At 42.5% G+C, this 12,554-nt stretch overlaps 1 protein-coding gene across 1 annotated transcript; it reads right to left on the bottom strand.

Moving 5' to 3' along the window:
* Positions 1-2,190: 2,190 nt before the first annotated feature.
* aup1 (AUP1 lipid droplet regulating VLDL assembly factor) lies at positions 2,191-11,682 on the bottom strand. Its single transcript, XM_048262967.1, has 12 exons — positions 11,487-11,682; positions 10,646-10,783; positions 10,185-10,335; positions 8,662-8,852; positions 6,969-7,041; positions 5,494-5,567; positions 5,005-5,071; positions 4,450-4,555; positions 3,928-4,071; positions 3,414-3,583; positions 2,942-3,030; positions 2,191-2,785 (listed from the first exon to the last, which is right to left on the bottom strand). The coding sequence occupies exons 1-12, from the start codon at positions 11,525-11,527 to the stop codon at positions 2,740-2,742; spliced, it is 1,290 nt and encodes a 429-aa protein (XP_048118924.1). The 5' UTR covers positions 11,528-11,682; the 3' UTR covers positions 2,191-2,739.
* Between the last annotated feature and the right edge of the window lie 872 nt (positions 11,683-12,554).

The raw sequence follows: 12,554 nt of genomic DNA, 5'->3' as shown, positions 1-12,554 counted from the left end.
ACCCAAGCCAGAGCCAGTACCACCACCCAGGGAATGTGTGAGCTGGAAGCCCTGCAGGCAGTCACAGCTCTCTGCCTCCTTCCTGACCACATCAAGAACTGAGTCCACAAGTTCTGCTCCCTCTGTGTAGTGGCCCTTAGCCCAGTTGTTGCCAGCACCGCTTTGACCTGAGGAAAGAGAAAAGGAGACAGTCATTTTGTGACTTTGCTTATATCCTCCCTTCCCCCACAGACTAGCATTATTCAAATCGTGCTGAACCAAATCAATATGTGAAACTCAGCCAACACAATCACTGCTGGGCCTTCACGTTAATATTCTGACCTTGTTTAAACCCATTCAGTAGCCTGACGAGCCACCCATTCAGAGCTATGTCTTACCAAATACAAAGTTGTCTGGTCTGAAGATTTGGCCAAACGGTCCAGACCTTACTGAGTCCATTGTGCCAGGTTCTAGGTCCACAAGCACAGCACGGGGCAAGTAGCGTCCTCCTGGACATGATGAAAAAAAAATAAATCACATTTACATTTTCAAACTACAGTGCAGAGGAGACATTAGGTAGGAATTACCACTGCATCTGTCAGTACTAGTACTAGAGGACAAGAGTAAATCACTACATTTCTATGTATTGAGTACTAAATAGATGAGCATGGGATTAATGTATCACAAATGTGGAGTCCTTCTAAAACAACTTTCTATAAGATTTCCTTTCTTACCAGTGGCTTCGTTAAAATAGACATTGATTCTATCCAGTTGAAGATCACTGTCTCCACAGTAACTGCCTGTTTGGTCGATACCATGTTCATCACTGATGACTTCCCAAAACTATCCAAGAGGGAAAAAAGTGTTGTACCACCCAGCTGACACATCACTCACAATAGGACAGCTGAGGTTGTAGCATTATAGTATGCATGGTTTGAGATTATTAACACTGGGAGAGGTGCAGAGAAAAGCTGTCTACACAAGACTGAGTGCATCACGTTTCTATATGATTTTATATTTATTCTAAAGCATACAATCTATAGATTTCCCTTTCATTTTGAAACAATCATATTAGGATAACAAAAAACATTGATCTCAGTAAATATTTGAGTCTGATTATAGTCCTATCCATGAAATGTTTAACTAAATATAACTTGTACATACCTTGGCTCCAATTTGATTCCCACACTGGCCAACTTGTAAATGCACTATCTCCCTCATTTGTAGTTCCTGCAGACGGTCATGGAAAAACTGGGTACTTTTAGGCAGACCTTTGAAAATGGACACTGCTCCAACATGTGGGTCTATATATCCTCTTTGATTTGTAAGCTTCTTGCAGGGTGGAGTTTACTCTCGATGGGAAATTTCCTGGCAGAACAGAAACTCAAGCAGGGGGTTTGGCTGACCCTGTATAGATCAAGGGTTGAGGCTTAGAGAAGGCTTAGAGAAGGGGGTCACAAAGCATCCTTCCCTAGACAATTTATTGCAAAGCTACTCTGAGAAAATGATACAGTACTTTCTTCTTTCACAGGTCCATAAACAATGCCTGTGAAAATAATAAAAGTATACATGTAGCACTTCAGCTGTCTGGCTGCAGCAACTTGAGCTACGTAGCACCAATTTTTTTGTTTTTTTAATTTCGTACTGACAGTACTTGGTGACCTCGAGAAACGGAGATCTATGTGAAAAATCACCAGTTTCTCCTTTAAAGCATGGGGGAATAAATTGTGCAGTCTTCTAAATCCCTCATCACAAAATGCATCCCTTGCACTACTCAACTACGCTCATGCCAACTATTTCCATTTGCTGGATGGGGCAGTTTATAGGGCATGGATATGCCTTCAGGATTTCTTTCTGGACAGCTGTCCTGGGTAAAGTCATCTTACTTTATTATGTCCAAAGACATGCAAGTGACCCAACAGCTATGCTCATAGCTTAACATACTAGCAATAAAGATTTACAGTGATGCAGTCATTAAATATTACTGCCAAATAGTAAGAACATGTGTTATACCTTTACCCAGATGAATTTCTTAATATCAACAAGGCCATGTGGTACAAAACCCAGTGTTTGGACTTTAAGACCAAATACAACTACATATACAGCAGCTCCACTTGAAAGCAGTAGAACTAGAAAAAGCATTTTTAAATCACCAACATACACAACACATCCTTTACTACTCGAAGAAAATTGCACTGACTTTGGCAATTGTGCAATTGCATATTTCTTTATTAACCCACTTTAGCAGACATTTATTTTAATGAAAGCCTCAAAGGTGTCCTCAAACATCACCAAGAGGCCAGTCACATTGCATCAAGAAATGATTTTAATGTCCTTAAAAGCTGATGCTGCATCGACAAAGAGTCCTCAGAACATAATGAACCTCAACCGTGTCATAGCTCAAACCACACAAAACTGAACCTTTGCTTTGTTAAATTTCCATTTCTGGACTTTATAAAAATAATATGAGATGTGTCACGGTCACTGGGACTTGATACAAATTGATACCAAAATAATCTATTTTCTTCTTCTTGCAGAGAGAAATAATTAAAAAGACATGCATGATTGCCATGCAAGAGAATAAAAAACAAAATCTGCCGAGATCTCCACAGCCTCGTATTCTCCTGACCACGCATGGTAATCAAAAATGTTTTCATTCAGCCTGTGTCGTGTCCCGTTTTCACCATAATGACTACTTCTCTTGTCCATCAAGTGGCTCTCCTCATATACCAAATCTTCAAAGAAAAAAAAAAACCTCATTCAAAGGTTCTCCTCCTGATTCAACCCATGTTTCTCAGTGTAACGCCTGGTGGACAGAAAAGAGGGAGAATATGAGGTATAGTTGAGCTTAACAACATGGCAAGACACACGTAAGCTATATAAAGGTAATCTAATAAAGGTTGGGCCTAAAACATGGATTAAAATACAACCAGCAAGAGTAAGAAAGAAATGAAAGCCATACCGTCTGGCATATTCATACAAGGCCTCTTTTCTCTCTTGTAAGGACATGTGTCTGTCAATTGGACATCTTCCAAAAGATTTGGCAGCTGGCTGTATGTGGAGGGGGAAAAACACAACACATTCATGTAAAGACAAGAAAAAAAAGATGAAGCCATTCTGGTGATTAGAGTTTAGAAACACTGAACAAATTGCACTCAAAATTCTAGAGAAGCATGACACCGCCCAACTTGGCACACTGAGGACCGCCAAACATCACTCATGGAATATGCAGGGCTTAAAGCAATAGAAATGTCTGTGCCTGAAGTCATCACACATTTATGAGGACGTCATTTACTGTAGTCTCATTGCCTATTTTCAAAATCTTAAGCATACCAGCTCACGCCTGAATTCAGGCACGGTGCCAGAACACTTTAAGCCCTGAATATGGAATATGGAACAACTCAATGGAACATATCTGTGCCATTTCAACACACCTTGATGGTCGGGATGGGTGCTAGTGCAGCAGCATGAGAGGAGGAGGAGGAAGGGGATGTAGGAAGTTGCCGTAGAGAGTCAGATGAAGAACCGCTCTGCGCCTCTGGGGGATACTCCTCGGTTCTCTCTAAGAGGTTGGTTATGGTGGTGTCCACGCAGTTCGTCTGCACTGCATCCAGAACATACGGTTCCAGAATAAGAAAAGAATAAAGAAAGAACAACAAGACAGTGAAGAACAAGGGTAAGCTTCAGACACAAGAGATCATCAGAGAAGAAAAACTGCGGAGACCTAATCTAGTTTCACCTCGTCGGATCAATTGAAAGTCTCACAGTTACATACACATACAAGGAGCTTGATATGGATAGACTACAGACACTGAGCAAACACAATGAGGTAATCCAGGGCTTTGAGATGACCGCAAACACAATCAGAGGCCTTTGCCCAGTGGCAGCTCCGGGGGGGTGAGGGGGAACAAAGGCAGGATACAGAGTGTTGGGGGGGGGGGGACGTACACAAATCTGTGGTGATGACGCTGAGGGGAACGTCGGGGAGGACGTCCTTCACCTGCTGGGCCATCCTGACGATCCTGGGGTCCTCCACCCCCAAGCTGGCAGACATGAAACCTCGTGGGACTGTCCGGGGTCGGGCACCCAGATCTGAAACAAGTACACGAGGTCCACGGCTTATAAATCACAGGAAGGCTTAGAGAAATCATTCATTAATTCAAAGCGATAGAGTAAATTACCGGTACATTAATGTCAAGACAAACATGCCATTCAGCTGCTGAACAAATCCACTCTTGTGCATAAGTATTTAGCAAAAAAAATATTATCCCATGTAAGGATAAGAATAGAATAAGAAATCCTCTCATATTATTGCACTGGTTGGTTAAGGAGGATCAAGAGAGGAAACAAAGGTCTGGTAGAAGTGGGCAATCTGCATCTTCACAATGGCCAAACTATGCAGTCCAAATCTGATCAGTACATCATATGGATTATCCCAGCTGCATGCTGTGACATCAGTAAGATCCTTACTGGTGCTCGCTGTCTGTGCTGCGGTGTGTCGTTTCCTTTTGATGTGCTCCGCTTTGTCTGCTTTAGTGATCTGCGTCGACACCACGCCAAGCTCAGTGGCGAGAAACTACGACACAGACATCACAAAACGGACAAAATAACGGGATTAACATTTAATATGCCTGACAAAGTCAAAAGCTACTAAACCAAAAGCCTACAAAACAGGAGGGGGTTTAGGACCATTCAGATTTAAATGATGGGTTGAAACAATGACAACTGTGAGATCTATACACATGAACATATAAAAACTACATTTTGACACCTCTCTGACCACCCACAAATGTGTTTAACACATCAGTTTAGCTGGCTAAGCATTTCTACCCAACACAGATTAGAGAGTATGGTTGTTTTATTAGCAAGTATGCTGCTCAGGAATCAGATGTGTGTTGTCTGTCCGTCGTTACACTGCTCAGGAATCCAACCCGTGTTTTCTGTCTGCCGTTACACTGCTCAGGAATCACATATGTGCTCTCACTCTGTGCTCTCACTCTGCAGACACAGATCTCAGGCTCATACCTCTTGGACCTTGTTAGCAAAGTCTTGATGCGAGTCCCCCTCCTGTCTGGATATGGGTGGAAGCCATCTAGAGGAAGGGAGACATTAAGGAGATTAGGGAGACAAAAAGGGTGAGGGGTGCTTTAGCCGTGCACCAGGCCTCTCACTAGTCCTACCCCCTGCTAAGCAAAGATAGGTTGCATCATTAAGTCCCACTAAAAGATTTTCCATAAGCTCTCAACAATATTAGCAGAAATGTTGGTTATTTAAAAAAAAAATCTGCTTTTGGATTTAGCCAGAGGCTTTTACAGAAAACTCTAAACCCTTGAGGGGGTATGAAAAGGTCATTCTAAGGGAACGTCTGTCTCTTACAGTTTGAGTCAAACGTGGTGACTTAATAGAGTAAGTGATTACAGCTACTCTACTTTGAGCTTATAATGAATAGAGTCACCTGGAAAATAATAAGGAAGAGTCCAAATACAGAAACAAACAAACAGTCATATGTAGTACCTTACATGGTACACTGTGAACGGAACAAAAAATGTCCACAGCAATTCTGTCAGCCAAGATGAATCAGGCGTAGTCTAAAAGAAAGAGAAATACATTAATGATGTACAACTGTCAATAATAGTCTTCATTCTTCATTTCACAAACAAAAGGTGTGTGTATGTGCATTTATCACATGGTACCAATGGGCACTGAGTCACCACTACCAGATATACAAACAACTTATACTGACAAGGGCTGTAACAATACGCAAATCCACAGCTGAAACCACAACACAAACATCCACAATCTCATGTCGTGGTTCGAGAAATCAGAGCACACACACACGTCGTTAAGCTCTCAATGCAACTCAACCTGCAAAAACTCCCCACCCTTTGGACCCATATCTAGCACCACTGCGCTGTGTCCACATCACCACACTAAGATGACAGCTACACTTTCTTCTTTACTATTTATTTAGTAAGTTAAGGCAATTATATGACTCCTGTTTTAAGTGGCCTGTATAGTCGCTGTTCTCTGCCCTTCTTGCACGATTGTGACGTCGATCCGACTGGCGCGCATAGAATTTCAACCTCGCACCGACAGGTTGTGCACCGCTGATTTGATTTGTTTTTCTTGAGTTGCGCGCCCGTTGCCTCAGATCGAAAGCAGGATGACCGAACTAGAAGCCAGGGCCAGGGAGCAGTTGTGCCTTTACAGGCACCACATGTTTGCTAAGTTCATTCATAAATTAACAGAGGACTGTATCAGACAATAGCAGCCCGACATGTCAGCATTTCATATAGCCCACATACTAAATAAGCATAAAAGGCTTATTTGTTAACAACGTGAATGAAAGTAGTAAAATAATAAAAGTTAAACTCTTTTGAAAAACTAAATTTAAAAATGGGGATCAAAGGGTAAGTGAAAGCAAAGAACACTCTAGAAACTTTGGTCGCAAGGAATGGAGACATTTGCAAAACATGTTTTGCATTTACCCACTATATTTCTGCATCAACATACTAATACCACTGTTGCTACACTTGTCTTTGCTGATATAATTTCCCACACACTCACCACACACTTATTTCATCATAAGACAAACTGCCTTTACCAGCTGTTAGTTGCATTTATCCAAGGATTGTGCTTGAACGTTAGTTTCACAAAATCACTGCTGTCTTTACTCCAAATGCAGTGTAACAGAGCTAAAAGCCATATCCGTCATATGTTGCCATGTTGCTATGGTCTGAACATCTGTCAGATTGCTAATTTGTAACTGCTGCAATGAGAGTGTGCACTTAAATGTGTAATACGGCAAAATAAAACTACTTCATAGGTGAGATTATAACAAGTTCACAATCACAACTTGTTTTGCGGAGCCTGACACTGAGGAATTCCTCAGTATGTGGGTACTAGTATAGTGACGTGTGTGTGTGTGTGTGTGTGTGTGTGTGTGTGTGTGTGTGTGTGTGTGTGTGTGTGTGTGTGTGTGTGCTTACCACAGCTAGGAAGGGCCGCTGCACCAGCAGGGCCACAGGCTGGACTGAGTCAGTCACAGAGAAAGACCACGAACTAAAGAGGAGGAGAAACACACATTACAAGACCGCAAGATTCAGGAGTGTGCCTCCACCACCTGGGCTTAAAGGACAAGGAACAAGTGCATTTACACATACTCACTGCAAAAGTGCAATGGGCAATTAAGATAACAATCTCTATAAACAGACTGTGTGAATAAATAGTACTGTGGCACATACTATTCCACTGGACTGATTAGGATGTGTAGCCTACATGGCCCTACGTAGTGTTGAATACCAAGTGTAGCCTACATGGCCCTCTGTAGAGTTGGATACCAAGTGAAGCCTACATGTACCTCTGTAGTGTTTGATATCAAGAGGAAAGTAGCAAACGTAAGTAGGCAAAACATGTGATTCTTTTTCACTTTTATGGCACACTGTTCTACCGATCAGACAAAGCAGTTAAGACTATGCGGCATTGTCCCAATTCCCCTTAAACTTTATCTACCGCAATTCTAGCATGCTTTATAAGAATATTTTTTGAAAACAGTCCCTCAGTGGAACTGATTGCTTTCCTGTAAGTATCCAGGAGCATATGCTTTGCTTGTACTAAGACTAAGCTTTGCCCAGAATGTAAACATACAAAACTCCACTAATCCCTGGATTAGTCCGTGTGCTGATAAAGAGACAGACTAAACTTTAACTCAGACTAAAAAGACTCATGGCACAGCATGACTAAAATATTGTATTACAGTGCAACACCATCAATACACCATTCATTCAACACCCACCATGTGACTGCACCAACACCACTACACTACACTACACTACTGTGAGCATTGCAGTACTTTAATTCTGTGCACTAAGACGCAGTTTCACACCACCTTCCATCTTCAGAAAAGTATGAGGGGTGTGCTCTGTCTCTCTATGTTCCACCGAACAAAAAAAAGAATCCAATATCAGAGGGTGACTAAGTGTAGATGAAAAGTTGAGGTAAATAGAGAGAAAGCAACACTGTGAGCAGTGAGAAAGGGTCCATTAAGGTAACATTAGTGAGGAAATCCCCCACCCTGTCCTTTACGATCTCTGCCCCGTTCAGATTAAGCCCTGCTGTCTGGAGTCAAATGTCCGAGAGCCTGGCATAGCTCCCATGAAGAAAAAAAAAAAAAAAAAAAGAAAAAGATTCCCCTTCCTAACTCACAGGAGCCATTACAAGCAGCACCTTACCTCAGCGTGTCACCAACACGCTGGCCAGCAATATTCTTAACTACATTGTCACCCAACACCACACACCAATGTGTTAGAGGTGCTAAGTCAGATGTAGACAGAATAGACAAACACTACACGCTTCCTGGGGTCTGCTTACTGTACTCTACAACTGGACTATCACGTCATGCTTGGTTCTTTCTTTACTCTACTTGTGTTAAGTGTTATGGTAGCTAAATGGACACTGCTGACAGAGTGGAGTGATAACACTCACACAGCTTGATCAATACATATTCATAATTTACGGGCGGAAGCTTTTAGCGATCCAAAAAAATAGCATGACTGGGCAAAGCAGAATGAAGCAAACGCAAGCGCAATCCACTTCCTGCAGCCCTGATCTTAATCATTACATTTGAGCGTTTTTGAGCAACATGGCACGGCAGTGGCCGTTGGCCTCCGTCTCCTGAGTCACCTGAATTTGAGGAGCCCTGCTCGGCCGTTGGTGGTGTCTTCCTCGGGGAAGAGCAGCAGTGGTGGAGCCCCGGGGATGGAGCAGTACCTCTGGAGAGTCCCGGCCAGCTCCACCCGACTCTCCGCCCCACCCCCCAGCTCCATGAAGCCCCGCGCCCAGCACACGAAACCTGCAGGGCCCTCCAGCAAGGGCTGCATGGGGAGACAGGGAACCGGACAGAGGAACACCTTTAATATATACGAGTGACATACTGCTTTTTTTACTACTATAGACTATATCAATATGTGTGACTGTAATGTGGCACGAATGTTTAATACAACTTCCAGGGAAAGTAAAATTATGTTTCTCTACTTCTTTCACATCCTCTACATACTTACAGCACACTGCCCCCACTTACCCATACACACACTACACACACACTGCTCCACTCCCCTCCCACCCACACACATCTTCACTGTCATCACTCACATACATCATACATACAGTACTCTGCTTTCAATAGTAAGTCCCCCTACATACACACTGCTCCACTCCCCTCCCACCCACACACATCTTCACGGTCATCACTCACATACATCATACATACAGTACTCTGCTTGCAATAGTAAGTCCCCCTACATACACAGCACATTATTTCATCAGGAAGCTTCTCCAACACACATCCCCAACATACTTACAGCACACTGCCCCCCCCCCCAATACACAGCACATTGTCTCATGAGGAAGCTTCTCCAACACACATATTGCACACTGCCCTCTCCCCACATACACAGCACACTATCCCATCTCCCTTGTCATCCCCCCCAACACACACACACTAAGACCCCTGGCAGTTGGGTTAGCCCCTTGAGCCGTGGATCTGCCCAAGGTTTCTTCCTTGGTAAGGGAGTTTTTCCTTGCGCACCCCCATAAATGCACAAATAGGCTGACACCAGACATCATTTCACTGCATTTCTTACATCCAGTAACTATATGCATGTGACAATAAACTTCCTTGTATCCTTGTATCAGTCTGTTGCGCCTTCATTAATCAATTCAACTCAGTCAAATGAGAAAACATCTAATCATGAAACACTTGTACTGAGTTTAGTCTGTTCTTCAATTCACCAGCATGAGTTTCTTCCTTACACAACACAATTGCATTGTGATGGTTATAATGGAGGTTAGGGCGTAGCTGCATAGCATAATTTTGCTGCAAAGAGCAACATTTTTTTTCAGGCAGAATTGTTGTGTTGCTGACCATGGTTGCCTATTCTATGCAGGTCCTCTCAAGTGGGCAATACCAGATAATAAGACTATGGCTACTGGCCTAAATCTAGGTCAACACAGCTGTGCACACTGTGAATGCGGTCTTTATACTGGCAACAATTGAGACAACAGTGGTTCTTAAGGAAGACAAAGGGCAAAGCTAGCACATGGAACAGCATGCAGAATGACCTCAGCATCCACACTTCTGCTATCTCTGTTGGTGTTATATGGTGGCTTATTTGTAGTTTTCTTGACAGAAGGAGAAAACAACTTACTGTGTTGCATGATGTAAGGAGGTTTATAATGTTGTGGTCAAACTGAGTAACATGGTTACAGATGTACAGCTTCACATTCTTGTCCCTCGAGCGAGGACTGTTCTGTCTCACATGCATACCAAGCACAGAGCACATAATCCTGACAATGAATCTGAGAGGAAGATTAGAGGAAGATAGATGAGTGTGAGAATTATTAGCAGGTCAATTCATATTCAGAGTTTTCCTTGGTATCACTGAACAACAAGGTGCAATTGCTGAGGTTAAACTAACTAGCTGTTTGGACTCTGGGCCATTGCTGCCAAGTGGTCAGCTGAGAATGAGTAGTAGTAGTATAGTCACAGTTGGTCTGAGAATGGATGTCATATCTTATGTGTGGATATCTGTTTATTACCCAAATGTCCCAAAGCAGTACACAACAGAACATAATGGAGTTGCGTGCTTGGGATATTGTTCCCTCTTACCTTCTAATCAGACTGTCAGGAAGTGCACAGCTCACTAAGAATACATGGACGCCAATAAATATTCGTAACAACATCAAACAGAGACCAACAGGTGAGTACAGCAGCAACAGCAACAGTACCAGTCCATCATTTGGCAACCTGAAACGGAAATACAAGAGTGTTTTTCTAGTAATCAACAAACAGTAACCAAACCTTAACATGCACAGATGAGGCAAAGACACTGTTTACCGTTACCGATCAAATTATCGCTTTAACGTTAGCTAGCCAGCTTGAAAGCTAGTTGACGAGGCAAAACGTGATTTCGACCTGAGGACCCCTATTATCATAGCATACTAATGTTAGCTGATAGCAACAGGCGTATGTCAGGTCATGTACGTTTTAGATGTTACCGTCGTATGGTAGGGCCGGGGTAATGTTATGTATTGGTCTTTGGTTACATTAACCGTAACATTAGTGACCTTTAAATTCATTGGCAACGTAGTGCTAGTTAGGCAAGTTACAAGCCTTGTCCCTGCATGTTGGATTACACTTGGCTTGTTATTAAAAACGACAACTAACGTTAAATCAAACAATGTTAATAAACTTAGCTTGCTAGGCATAATCTGACTTCATAAAGGTACTCTCTGCAATGCTACAGGTAACGTTAATGTTTGGATCAACTAGGTATCTGAAATAATGGCTAATTCGTTCTGATAGCTTCCAGTAATGTGGCTATCGCTAGCTAAATAAGACTGACGTTGCTTAAGATACACGACTGACTCACTTAGCCAGCTAATTTGCAAGCAGGCGGCTAGTTAGCTTAGCCAGTTAACGTTAGCTAAATTGGGGCAACGTTTCTTACCTCTGGAAGTCAAACATCTGCTCTATGCCCCGCGTTTCCATTATTTGTTTTTTCTGCTTTTTGTTCGTAATACTGACTGTTTAATTTCCTGCATAGTACAACGGGAAATTGTTAGACTCGTGTCTACCAGCTAAGTGACACCAGCTTGTTAGCTTGTATTATTCATCTGTTGTACTTCGGACGCCATGTTGAAATCTTGATTATTTCAGAGAATGTCTAATAAGGGGAGAACCGCCACTCTCGGGAAACTTCCGGTTTCTGAACTGGTTGCAGTTCCTTTTCTGGTTCCACATGAGGGCGCTCACGAATAAGTGCAGAATGAATAGAGGCCTATGGAGCTGTACCCCTCAAATCCACTTTTCTCGGGATATAATTTTTTGCCCAGAAATTCGAATGTTGCAGTCAAAAGAGGGGGAAGAGAAAATACAAACCGCTGAGTATTATATTTTTTGAGTCACTTATTTGTTCTAAAAAGCCTTTCAAATGTGTCAATGACGTCATTCATTAGCAGAAAGCTAGTGTGTGGTGGGAAACAACGACCCAACCTGTAAGAAATCGAAAGGACGTGACTACTCGTTCATTCAACTTTTGACCTATAATCCATATTGAGCTTGCAGAAACCACAATCAAATCTTCAATTTCTCAACGACAACCAGGTGAAAGAGACAAATTTAGCCGTCTAGCTCCATAGACCCCCATTGGTTTTTGCACTTATTCGTGATCGCCCCTAGCGGAACAGCAACATATTGCAGGTACAATGGAGTTAATAGGGAGTGATCCGGCTCTCCGTAAACGGGCTCTGATTGAAGGCTTGAAAGGACGGCTAATTTTTGTTGTGGGTTCGACAGTTCTTTTTTCCACAAGTGAGGGCTGACACCTAGCGCCAAGGAGTAACCAATGCATGCAATAGTGGCACAACAGCGCAACAGTGACTGTGCCGACCGTGTAGGATGGATATCTAGAATAGCCTGTGCCTAAGTCCTTAAAAGGCTTCATAGGTATTTTAAAATGTCCCTGATATTTAGATTATAAATAGGAAATCGCTTCAATTAAATATTTGGTCACCAG

Source organism: Alosa alosa, chromosome 14 (genome assembly GCF_017589495.1).
Source record: "Alosa alosa isolate M-15738 ecotype Scorff River chromosome 14, AALO_Geno_1.1, whole genome shotgun sequence".
NCBI lineage: Eukaryota > Metazoa > Chordata > Actinopteri > Clupeiformes > Clupeidae > Alosa > Alosa alosa.
This window is presented reverse-complemented; position numbering and strand designations above follow the sequence as displayed.

What these genes read in the sequence shown, in the direction of transcription:
- aup1 (XM_048262967.1), bottom strand. Translation starts at nt 11,527, where the DNA reads ATGGAAACGCGGGGCATAGAGCAGATGTTTGACTTCCAGAG. An exon ending in CAGATGTTTGACTTCCAGAG is followed by an intron (nt 10,784 to 11,486) that starts GTAAGAAACGTT and finishes TTTCCGTTTCAG; the next exon opens with GTTGCCAAATGATGGACTGG. An exon ending in TTGCTAACAAGGTCCAAGAG is followed by an intron (nt 4,556 to 5,004) that starts GTATGAGCCTGA and finishes TCTGTGTCGTAG; the next exon opens with TTTCTCGCCACTGAGCTTGG.